The sequence below is a fragment of the Nuphar pumila genome, chromosome 12 (assembly GCF_984573655.1).
Source record: "Nuphar pumila chromosome 12, dmNupPumi1.hap1.1, whole genome shotgun sequence".
Taxonomy (NCBI): Eukaryota; Viridiplantae; Streptophyta; class Magnoliopsida; order Nymphaeales; family Nymphaeaceae; genus Nuphar; species Nuphar pumila.
In genome coordinates, this window is record NC_143260.1 from 99,220,300 (window position 1) to 99,233,584 (window position 13,285).

At 38.4% G+C, this 13,285-nt stretch overlaps 1 protein-coding gene across 3 annotated transcripts in view; it reads right to left on the reverse strand.

Annotated features, from left to right (window-relative positions):
• The window catches only part of LOC149821295 (zinc finger CCCH domain-containing protein 11-like), a 34,025-nt gene extending 23,996 nt beyond the window's left edge, over positions 1-10,029 (reverse strand). For 2 of the 3 annotated variants that reach the window (XM_089982760.1, XM_089982762.1), the window contains exons 1-5: positions 9,660-10,029; positions 9,453-9,537; positions 9,212-9,357; positions 9,054-9,142; positions 4,187-4,280 (exon numbers count right to left, since the gene is read on the reverse strand). In XM_089982760.1, coding sequence (XP_089838886.1) covers positions 4,187-4,280; positions 9,054-9,142; positions 9,212-9,357; positions 9,453-9,537; positions 9,660-9,833 — 588 coding nt within the window. In that variant the 5' untranslated portion in view covers positions 9,834-10,029. The remainder of the gene's footprint in view (positions 1-4,186; positions 4,281-9,053; positions 9,143-9,211; positions 9,358-9,452; positions 9,538-9,659) is intronic. The other variant, XM_089982761.1, reaches the window with a different exon arrangement.
• Between the last annotated feature and the right edge of the window lie 3,256 nt (positions 10,030-13,285).

The window sequence follows — 13,285 nt, forward strand, 5'->3', positions numbered from 1 at the left end:
AGTTGTGGAGCCTGATTCATTGTTTTTGCCCTTGCAGAAAGGGGGGTCCGGGGGCTCCCCCCGGCGCGGGATTTTTTTTTAAATTCCGCAGCCTATTTCATAGGGCAAAAAAAAAATTTTAAATCCAAAAAAAAATTGGACAAAAATGACCCTGGGTGCGATCAACGCACCCAGGATCGGGTTGACCGCACCCGCACCCGCGTCGAGTCGCATCGACGCGGGTGCGGCACCCTGCTAGCCGAATCCCTGTGACATAGCTTCACATACAATATCAAAAAGCAAGGGTGATAGAGGATCTCCTTGCCACAACCCACTACACATCAAGAAGTAAGAGCTTGATTTAGATGATGCTTCAGACCATAACTCCACTAAACAAAGTAAAGCCTTATGGAAGTCAACCTTGAGCATAAGGGTTTTCACTTTCGTTTTGCAGATAGGTGGGTCATTTCATTCACAAAATAAAGCATTTGTGAACGACACGTTTTGGTAGCGTAGTTTTCAGCCTTTTCGTGAGGGTCTTCCTGACAATCTTGAAGCAGCTATATAAAAGAGATGAATTTGTCAATGCTATCAGCACCTTTGTTTTGAGGAAGATTTATGATCAACCTACTAAATTCCTTCAGCACCCTCCCATTCACTTGAAAATGTAGAAAGATGTCCACAATGTCACTTCTGAAAACAGTCCAGAAGGTGTGGTAGAGCTCCATGGGTAATTCATCCAGACCTAAGAATTTGTTCCCCGACATGCTTCATATCGCACCTTTAATCTCCTCCTCTAGAAAGGGTGCAACCAGGTTATTTCTGTCCAGATTTGATAACTTTGTAAAAGCAACCGATCCAGGTCTGCTACAATAGGTTGCCTTCGAAATTTGTTCTGAAGTATTCTACTGTGGCCATAAGTAAATTTGGTTCTGCCAAGCACCGATTTCCAAGGGATAAAGTTATATAGTTAATTTCTGACCTCACTGAGGCATTTTGGTGGAAACTTTAGTATTTAAATCATTGCCAACAGCCAAGCAATCCTTGAACTCTATTTCCAGTGAATTTCCCTTTATCCATTAATCTTTTTGCTGAGTGAGTTCATGTAATTGTAGAGTTTATCCCATTATGAGACTTCAATGGAGGTGATTTTTCTTTTTTAGTCTTGTAATTTACAGTCCCAATCCTCGATCTACTTAAATTCTTCTATCCCAAATGTTTTCCTCCAGAGAAAAATGTCTTCTTAATGAAGTCTAATTCGTGTGTGAGCCTATATGAAGCCCATTTCCAAAATTGTTCAGCTTCCAGCATTCTTGTATCAGTTGCTAAAACATGAAACTCTAAGCCACCAGAGTTCTGAATGGAAGAGGCTTTGTCTATTAAAGCTTCCTCCATGATTAATCTGAAATCTATGTCACAGGGACTCTTCAACTAGGTGTTGCACCCGTGTCGCACCCGCACCCGATGCGGTCAACCTGACCATGGGTGCAGTCAACGCACCCAGGGTCATTTATGTCCAACTTTTGGACTTTATATATATAATTTTTTATATTTTTGCCACACCCCCACACCCGCACCCTCACCCATGTGACATAGTCTGAAATCCATAATAGTATGAGAGATTCCTCTGTTAGACCTTCCCTCTGAGATCATGAAGGAAGCTAGTGGTGTTGTCAGAAACCAAAAAGAGATCAAGTTTTTCAGGAAACAGTGCTTCCTATACTTAGACCCGGTGTATCGGTCGCCATATAAAGGATTGTCCACCAGTTCCCAACAGTCAACAAAATTCCTAAAGCTAACCATATTAGAGGACTAACAGAGTTGAAAATTATTGTTTGTGAGGTTCAGCATTGAGCCAAAATCACCACCAATGCACCACGAGAGACAATAATCATACCTCAAATCATCCATTTCAATCCAAAGCTCCTTCTTCATACTCATCATAGGCACATAGGTGAATGTATATAGCAATTGTCTATGTCACAAAGATATAGGCATAACCCGACACCCAACTCGTTCGACACACAAGTTCAAAAATTTATTGAAAAGTAGGATACAGAAACATGGATTTTTTATTTTTAAATTAGTAAAAAAACTATCATTTTTTATATTTTAGCATATACAAATATATTTTTATCAAAATAATATTAAAATAATGTCCACACGTGTCAAGGTTATGTTAGTGTGTCATAGCGTGTCTGACTCATGTCACTGTGAGATAGGCAGTTGTCCTCCCTAAAAGCTATTATCGAAAATGATGGACATGTAATTTTTCACCTTCTGCAAAGAGCCCACTAGATTTTGTTTTCACAGTGATCGCATGTTTGTTGCTTTGTCGAAGAAATTGTAGCCCCTTCAAATCTCCACCACAGTCCGGTGGTCCACGTCTCAATTTTTGTTTCAAACACAAAAATATTGAATGTATGTTGTTTTCTAAATTTTGTGTGCATGATGGCTCCTCTCAGACTCCTTGATGCTGTTCAAATTCCAAGAGCCAATCTTCATTTCAAGGGAATTGAGGATCCAAATTTTCAAGATGTTCTCAATTCCTCGGCTTTGGGGAATGCATTTGTCAGTAGTGTCTTAAGCTCCCGCTTCAACTTTTTCTAAGGCAAAAAATTTAGCCATATAAAATTTAAGTCAACCTTGTCATTCGTTAGCTTGTGAGAGGAACTGGAGTACATTTGCTGCAGCCAATAGAAGGAAGATAACCCACCTTTGACGAAATAAGAAAATATATGGACATGAATAAGCACATGAACAACAAGGTCTCAAAGATAGATCAATGCAAATTCAATTGATATTGACAAAATAGATTTGGTTGAGAGAATAAACCGAGGCAGAGGAGTTTATGAAAGTGAAGAAAACAGTGATGCTTGACAATGAGAAAGCGATGAATACTCTCTAGAAAACGATCTTGCTAATGTTTGATTGAGTCGATCAAAGTGAAGAAAACAGGGATGCTTGACAATGCGAAACCGATGAATACTCTCTAGTCAATATTCTTGATAATGTTGAATTTTTATTTCCTTTCATTCTTGTTGGGGGCTGTAATGATGTTATGAAATTGGGATAGATATTAGGACTCCTATAGCCAATTTATCTACTATTAATAGCATTGATATTTTTAATACTTAATGGTTAATCTCCACTACCGTTCTTGTTGATTTACTTGTGCATAATTGCTTTATTTTTTTTAATGCTAATTCTTCATTCATTTTAAACACAATACCTACATCTGCAAATTAATGAAAATTCAGGTTGGACAACCTCATTCTTTATCATATTAAAGGCTCTTCGGTTAACTTTTATTTCTCCGTACTTTTTATTTTTTCCTGCTTTTAAAAAAGGTAGTTTTCTCAAATTTTCTTCAGATTTATCAAAAAAGAACTAGTCTAAGAATTTCCTCGTCAAGATGTAGAAGACTAAGGCTAGAAACCATGTTCCACCCTCTACCCCTGCCTCCCAACAAACAACCACAATTACATCAATACATATTTTGTGTGTGTGCATGTATCTGCAAGGGTGTAAATGTGTAAGTGCGTGTGTGAAAAAAAAAACTTTGGGGGGAGTGTGGTTGGGAGGTAACGGAATACTATTTGGTCATGTTATGTATCCTATTATCCAGTGAGATCTCATAGGTCTGAGATTAATTTGCTCAATATGCCCCATAGACGCATTCAACATCATCTGTTTAGTAGGAAATACACTTTGGATCAAGTGACATCGACTGAAAATTTTGATTTTTTTAATCATAAAAATTTTTGTGCATTTGTGACCCATTGATATTTGAAGTTCTTAAGAAATCTGGTTGATTTTTGAAGTTAAGAAATCTGTTTACGCATGATGATCACACAATTTAAAGCACATTTCTCACTTAAGACACTATACAGATCACATATGTATGGCTTGATCCACAAAGCAAAAGAAGGTTAACCAACTAGTAGGTTCCACCAGATAGTATGGTACTAATGACACGATCAAATATTATCCCTATAATATCTCTTCCTAGGTCTCTCTCGATAGAGTTGAAACTTTAGCTTTGTAAATGAAATACCTATTACTCTGATCATGCAAAGGCATCTCATTGATGGAGAGTTATAGCAGTTCAATCTGATCATAATGCGATGTGCCAAACGGGTACCATGCTCCAGGTTTTACTCTAGTTACAGAGTTTATACAGGATTACACAGTTTTTTTCACAAACTTCCAATTGTTTTTGCCATCCAACTTCATGAATAAATAAAGAAAGAGCAACTTCCGGACTGCAGAATACCAAATTTAACATTTCTTCCTCATACCTAAAAGTAATGTAATGCGTAAGAGCGGATCAAATGAAACATGATAACAGAGACGGAGGGAGCATGTAATACCCATCATTTTTATTAGATAAATAAATTTAGATTTTAAGTCATTAAGGTGATACACGAATATTTTATTGTTTTAATTATTTAGTCGTAATTGGATCTTGGATAACCTATTTGGATCCTTGAAGTAAATCAGATTTTAATGAGAAAATTTCTACAACACTTTAGTGGGAATTGGTATAGCTTAAGGCGATGTTCAGATCCACAAAATTGCATTTGGATCTTCGATATCAGAATTTCAATATTAATCTGGATCCTTGTATTGAAACCATAGAGATCAATGTACATTTAGCTGGATCCATAATAATTCATTTGGATCCATAGTTCGAAACCAGAGTATGATCAAAACTTCAGATTTCTGGATCCGAATTTATTAAAAGGATTGACGAAGCACAATGGATCTTGGATCCATATTAATTTATGTCAATTTTTGGATAACATAAATGGACCTATATTAACCTATAAAAGACCCACAAGATCATATCGAAGAATAAACCAAATGTATTAAGAATATAGTAATTTAAAACTTGTAATATTTTGAATCCTCAGACGGATCCAAATTGCCCAACTAGGTGCGTTCATTAAAAGATTGAGTGGCGGGTCTCGGTGGTGGCCAAACCGAAACCGTACCCAATTGGGGTGTAATATATATATATATATATATATATATATATATATATATATATATATATAAGATAGTAATAATAATAATAAGTATAAATAAAAATATATGCATCAGTATGGGTCCAAATAACAGACCCAAACTATCGATGGGCCACATATCCAAACCGTGGCTAGATCACGGGTCATGGATCCGGTCGATCCGCGCCCCGCACCTTACTGAGCGTTAAAAAAAAAAAAAAAAGGGCCCCTACCCGATAAATCAAGTGTTAGGGTTCATTTTTTTGAACCCTAACTCGTCGTGAGGGGTGGCTGGGGAACGATGATGCGCAGCCGAGAGGGTGAAGGAGGTAACCACCTCCTTCCTTTTCGAAGGCACACCCTCCTACTTAAGTCCTTTCTCTTCTCACCTCGCAGCCCCTCTCCTCCTCCACTTTCTCTCTCGTTCCCCCTCTTTGCTGCATCTCCGATGAGCCTTGCGCAATCCCTCCCCAACAGCCGCTGCCGACGTTCCCTTCTCCGGTAGCCTTGCCAGCGACCCCCAACAGCGTCAGCCTCCTGCTCTTGTCACCCTCTTTGCTTTACACCCACTGTCTCTCTCTTCTCCCCGTTCCTCTTGTCCGTGCTCGATAGTGGAGCAGTGAACACCGGCGACATCCCAATCGTGGCAGCCTCCTCCCTCTCGCCGGAACAGGTAGGATCTCTGTAGCTTTTCCTGTAGCTATACATATGCTCGGATGTGTGCATGGGAAAACCAAAAAAGGAAAACCCCCAAATCAAATCTTTGGAATTTAGGTAAAGGGTTTCGGTGTTTTTCATGTGTGGATGTCCCGTATGCATGGTATTGTGATGTGAAAAGTTTCTTTATGGGATTTCGATTTTCCTGTCGATGTTTCCATGATTCAGTAGAACGATTATCTCAAGTACTTTATGAGAAATTATCCAGTCATTCGGGTGGACTGAGTTTTGAACAATAGTCTACAAAATATGCCATACGGCTTACTGATATGCTTGCTCACATATAATACAAAATCTGTATCATACACATATGTTGAATCTGTAGAGTGACATTAGAAAAAAAAATTAATACATTTTTCATTGTTAGCCTGATCTTAACATGGATTGTGGGAGGTATGGATTTCGACAGAAACTGGTGCGGATGGGGTTTGATGACAATGAAGTTTGAATGCACTGGTTTCAATCGAATTCTGTTTGAACTAAATGATGCAGGAAATATTGTTTTGTTGGGTACAGGGCAGCTACCATTCCGTTGTTGTTCCTCTTGTTAAAATCAATCACTGCATTATTGTAAGTAGCCAAAAGATGTGGTAAGGTCTTATCAAAACTGCATACAAAACTCAATTAGGGAGTTTCTTTTGAAATTATAACGGTCCGAAGAGGTGACCTTTGAAAGAAAAAGATATAGTTGTATGGAATGTTGGGTTGGTTGCTGGGACTTCCTGAACCCAATTAAATAGGACTGGAGGAAGTGCCCTACATGTTCTCAATTGATAAATAGGGGTAAACGTAAGGGTTGAATGACTTAGACGGGGTAGGTTATTAGCAGAAATTAAATTGCTCCATGGCAAAACTATGTTTCAATGTTAAATTCTGGGCACAAGCTGTACGCCATATACTGTTTCTATTTCTGTCATTCCCTGTGATTTTCTGTACATAGGGTAACTGGAATAGCATGCCTTGTAAATTGCTGATAAGTTAGAGTTAACTTACTACCTTGTTAGGTGCTGAACACTTAGTGTTAATTGAAGTCCTGTTAATGTTAACTGACCACCATGTTATCGACTGATCAATTAATATTGATTTTGTATCCTGTTATACCTTGACTAACATATCTTGTTATCTTCTGGATAGATGTCGTTAACCTATTCAGAGCACTGTTTTCTTTTATTGCAACGGTATGGCCTGTTTTCACCATACTGATTGTTAGTGTACTATTATGGTTTACTTTCACAGTTCAGAGTTCTTGAATCAGTAGGAATTTAACTTCACTTGATTACAGCAGCATTGACTATAAGTTTTGTATTATGTTGCACCGTTTCGTTTAACTGCGTGTTTGGTTCAGACATATGGGGTATGCTGCTAGGTTATATTATGAAAATACTTATGATATGTAGATACTCATGATCCAATGCCCATTAAGTGTATATCATCTATAAGGTTCAAATGGCCATTAAGATGTTTATTCTCCAATGTTCTTATGCATGTTAAGCTGTATATTTTTCTGAAGTACTATTGCCTAACACTACATATTTGCTGGAAGTATCAAACGCCAACTAAGCTGTATATCTTGTGGAATGTTCAAATGAGAATGTGTTTGGAGAAATGTATATAGTTGTATTACCAAATCTCTAAGATTACTCTGCATGCTCAATAAAGGACACCAACAGTGTCTCTACTTGTATAGCGGAGCTTTTAATACATGCCACCCTGTGTTGGTATGTCACAAGTCAAAACCTAATGGTACGTTGAGGCAATTTGTTATCGAAGAATAAATAAATAATAATAATGATGATTAATGATGATCTGGTAACCGAACCTATGGGTCGGTTGGTTGTGGACATATGAATGTCAAGCCAGTGTGTTGAGGGTCATGCATAGACCATCAAAGTTATGATGTGAATCCACATGAAAATGAAAATATAATATTGTTGCCTGACTGGTTTAAAGGCACTGGGGCATTCGTGCTCAACTGGTTTAAAGGCACCGAAGCACTTTGGGTAATAACCATAACATTAATGAGAAACTTAAATTTAATTTCTATGGCCTGACTGGTTTAAAGGTACCGAGGCTTGTGTGCTTGACTGGTTTAAAGGCACCGGACCACTTTGAGTGGGTTTAAGCAATCAATATGGAAACAGGATTTGAATGGTTTATTCACCTTGGTAAAATGACTAAGGTTGGGATTCTACTGCTATGATAGTAGAAGGAAGTTGGGGGAAATGCCCCATACTTTGGGAAAATAATTAAATGAAAAGATTAACCCACTCATATTCGGGCTTACCTTGGAGAGGGTAGGTGGTACAAACTCCGGGGACATGTGTTTAACTGTTTCGAGCTAAAGTGACTCGATGGTCCCCAATCCTCGGAATTGGGGGGACCCGGACTACCAATATGTCCTAGGTGGTAGCTCTTTGTTCTTCTGCAGAAGTTAGGGATGCATCCTGTTTTGGTTTTGGCCTTTGGGAGTTTCTCTCGGTCACTGGCCGCTCCCTTGGGATTTCAGTCTCAGTTAAAATGTTCGGGTTAATAAAATACCCTTGAATAATATACCCTCGAACGTTTTCTTCTGACATGGTTGCCTTGGCCCACGTGTACCCGTGGGATAAGAAAAGATAAACATAAATTAGAACAGTTAGGTATCACTGTGATGGAGTCATTAAAGAGACATTTGCATATTTTTCAGCATGCTTTATATTGTGAAATTGTAATGATCTGAAATCCTGAAATGGGTAAATACGAGGTGATTGAACTATTACATGAAAGTTATGCATGTTATTGTTATTGTTGTTGCATCGCCTACCTCACTTGCTTATTAATGTTGCATACTATGCCTTACCTGCTCAGTTATTGTTATTGCATAATTGTTTACCTGCTCAGTTATTGTTATTGCATAATTGTTTACCTGCTCCTGTATATTACTGTTGATTTCTGTTGTTGCTTACTTGCTTATGTATATGTTGAAAAATCACCCATGACACCCACATCTCATACTGGACTCATGATATACTTGCATTAAGAGTTACAGTTTTCCTACTTAGACGTGGTAGTCTAATTCCAATCAATTTACTATTTTTCAGGTAAAGAATAGGGTTTATGAGCGGCTGCGGGATGAGGCATCGGATCGAGATTTTTGAATTTATTGTTTCAGGGATCGCTTGGGTTTCTTTTATGATTTTAACTCTGATGATTTTCATTGATATTGAAATGAATTAAATGTGTTGAGTTTTTCTCCACCGTAATGTCTCAAAATACTCAACCCTATATTCTTTCTTGTTTCTGCTCATATGAAAAAAAAAAATCCTCTTAAATTTGGGTTAAAATTTTGGGGCATTACAGAGCACGTACAATTTCGGTTGGTTTATTTTGGTTGTACTCCTCCTTCTTCGACTCCACAACCTTCTCCAACATCTCCTGGTCCCAATCCTCCATCGTTTCTAAAAAAAACAAATCTTGTTAGAATCTATAAAACAAAAAATCACATCCAATTCACCAATTCCATTCACCTCACCTTGATCACGCTTATCGCTATAGATATCGATCTTCTCTCCTTTTCGCTGAACGTTCAAATCATGCGAGAACTTGCACTTGAAACCCTTTGCGCACTGACCCACTTTGTAAAACTCACACAATATGGACTTGGGATCAACCCCTTCACCATTCACATCCCGAGAAAACCACATCAAATGCAAGACCCCAATAAAAAACGACAAAAATGAGAAACACCTATGCAAAATGAAAGCATACCAACAGGAACTTTGGGCTGACTCACGGCAATCTTGAAGAGATCATTCAGCTCCTTCTCTCTAACCTTCTCCTCCTCTTTCTTTTTCTGAACAACAAAAAAAAGGAAAAACAACGCCTGAATCACAAACTATTAACAAAAATAGGGGGAAATAATTTGTTGGTGACGGGTTTATAGAGAGAAGAGAGGGAGTAGGTTGGTGGGGATGCCTTTGCAGCAATCTTAGAGGGATCGGGCTTCGGCTGCACGGACTGCTGGAGCGACTGGACGTACTTCTGGACATTCTTACTCTTGTTCTTGTTCTTGAGACCGAAGGTCTTATCCTCGACGATCTTCTGCTTCTTCGCTAACTCTGTTTTCGACGGTTGCTGCTTCGGCGGCATCTCCTACTCACCCACTACGCATCAAAATCGATCGGATTCTCCACCAAATATCAAAAAGGGATCAGCTAAAAAACAAAGGATTTTCTCTCTAATTGATCCTTGGTGCCTCTACAAGATTTGGATTCGTTTTATCTCAGCCTATGAGATTTGGATTGCACACATTGTTTGATTGATTGCTACTCTCTCTCTCTCTCTCTCTCTCTCTCTCTCTCTCTCTCTCTCTCTCTCTTCTGTTTTCGTGTAAATGGTTTCATGTTTTGCTGTTGTGTTTGTGCTCGTGGGACTCAACGCTTTGTTGAGTTTCACTTCTAATTAGGGGTGGCAATCGGGTCGGGTCTGCCAGGTTGGCGGGTCAGAATACCTCAACACGAACATGATTCGTTTATTAAACGGGTCGGATGTGGCAAACACTAACACGACCCATTTATTAAACGGGTAACCCGACACGACACGGTTAACCCGTTTAATAAACAGGTCGGGTCGACTCGACAAGATTACACAATATGGTGACCCGTTTATTAAACGGGTCAACCCGATAACATAGACACGATAACCAACCCGAATAACCTGTCTAGTTGGTGGATGAGGAGATTGGCGACGGTAAGGAGGATCCTCTAATGAATCAGACGATGGAGGTAGACGTAGGAGCTCTTGATCATGTTGATAACTCAGCAGGAGTCGAATTCGATGAGAAAATCACCCGATCAAAAGACGGCAGCCATGGATGCTGACATAATAGAGAAGCATATTGGCAACAGGGCTACCCGCATTGCCGAAAGTAAGCCACTGCAGGAGGTGAGAAACCCTCAATGTCTTTGTCATTGCTTTGTCGAGAAGGAGCCGTGAGAGGCAACAACTGATAAGGACATCGTCGTCATCGTCGCTCCTCTGAGCTGGAGAGGGTTCGGTCCATCTCGTTCATCGGAGATCACTCGCAGCTTCGACTACTCTTCTCCCTCTCTCTCATTTTCTCAAAGAAACTAAAAGGGGAACCCGATTAGGGTTTCCTTTTCATTTTTACTTGTAAGCATTTATTTAAAATAAATAATTTCAGTTTTGGTGTTGAAAATTTTCAAAAATTCTAGATCAAGTCTCATATATTATTAATAGATTGTCCCGAATAACATAATTAGAAACACAAAAATGGGTTGCGGGTTGACGGGTTCGTATAAACAAATTGACCTGCCCGCCTAACCCATTTATTAAACGGGTCAAACGGGTTGGCGGGTTGGCATACCCCTAAACACGAACATGACCCGTTTAATAAACGGGTTAGGCGGGTCAACCCGTTTACGACACGAACCCGTTTAAGCCAAACCCCAACCTGACTAAGAAGCGGGTTGGCGGGTCAGGTTGGAGGGTCGGGTCAGATTTTGCCACCCCTACTTTTAAGTAATGTTGATCACTTTTCATGTCTCTCTCTCTCTCTCTCTCTCTCTCTCTCTCTCTCTCTCTATATATATATATATATATATATATATATATATAAAAGTTTGGATTGCAGATCTCCCTCTCTCTCTCGTGAGAATTTTATCAAGGGCGTTGGGTTGGGTTCCGCATTTTCATAGTAAAACGGGTGTACAGGGTGAAAATGAATAGGGTTCGATTGAACCTCTGATCCGAACCCGACACTATATTTCTGTATACAGACTCTCAAAGCAAGAGCGGGAATGGTATCTGGATCGGATTTGGATTTACCCATTCCAGTTCTTTTGAGATCCGGGTGGGATTTGGATCAACATTCTAATTTGGATTTGCATCTAGATTTGGATATGATCCAATCCATTTTGAATATTTTACATGAAAATCCTTATTTTGGACCTTCTTTAACCGGATCCAGTATTACCCTATATAATTCCATATCCAAATTCAATTTTACATTGTTGGATCATTTGGATTTGGATCTATAGTACAAAAGTTTCTATTTTGATTCAAAATAGTTAGGATCTGTCCCGTTTTGCAGCCCTAGTACTGATCTTCGTTATCAATGGATCATGTGAACAGAGTGGATACTTGTACCTATACATCATACACGCATATGGATCCCTAGATTAAGATCCAAATGTTCCTTAAAATTAGATTTGAATTACAATTCTTGTACTAGGGTTTGGCAAAGTATAATGTCATTTATTTTATTCAACAGAAAATGACCATATTATCCTGGAAATTTGGCACGTTGTCGCAAATATCTACTATGTGCCAAAATTCTTTGTCTATCAGAAAATGTCGATTCTCAACTTTTTTGAACCATTTTACACTTCACGTGTTTCACATGGACCTCTGACAATCGCACCAATTTGTAGTTTATCTTCCATATACCCGAACCTGCATCATGGATTCACAGTTTTATAAGGTGTACCTGCGGATGTCTTGAGGTTCGTGCAAACTACGTGCACATCTCTCTTCAGAAGTTCAAAAGACATCTCTCTCATTCGAACAATCGTGTTTCATCAGGTTTTTCCTACGAAGGTGAGGAGGACCCACATATAATTTTAACAACTTAAGACCCTCTTCCACTATCGTGGCTTACCCCTTAGTCCTAAGAAGCATGCTTGATTTCTTAGGGATTTATTGTGAATATCAACAAATTCAATCATAATTTTGAAAAAACCAGTGAGCTTCTTCGAGTAACACGTTTCATGCTTTCTTAGGGTACACGGGTTGCATAATCATTTGCGATAGATGGACAAACAAAAGTTTTTTTACTTCATTCACTTTGTGGGTTACTTGTTCTCGAGGTACAATGTTTGTAAAGGTGTAATGCCCCAATATTATATTAGAATTTTTAAGATTTTTTTTGTTAATATCAACACCACAGCAAAATAAATTCTTTTGAAATCTGAATCAATTTTGGACGGGCTACAATAACTCAACTCCACTTACACTAAATCTAAGCATTAACTTTTAGATTTAGTATCATTTCATGCTTAAATAATTCAGTGTTTATATTTCAATATGAAAAAGACAAAGCAGTCCAAAAATATTGTTAGATTCCTCGAGAAAGAAGAACTTGATTATCCGCCTGACTGCGGTCGAGCAATCATCTATCACCCCAACTTAAGTGTTACTTTTAAAATGTTAAAATATGAGCATCAAACCAATAGATTGCACCAATCACATAAACACAAATATCACTCAAAGCAAGAAATACGCATTGACACAATCACATATGTAAATTAAAACATGCATCATGACATATAATTAGTTATCATTGCTATACCCAAACATGCATCATGACATATAATTAGTTATCATTGCTATACCCACTCATGCTGGCAGTTAAGTTCAGAGATAATACACTGATAAAGCAGGAAAATAACATAAAAATTTAGTTAACTATTGTTTATTTTGTAAGTGATTTCAACTCATTATTATTGTTACTCTTTCCTAACCTATAAGGGTAGACGCTCATACCATTCCTAACTCTGACTCAACCAATTCAATGTAAGGTA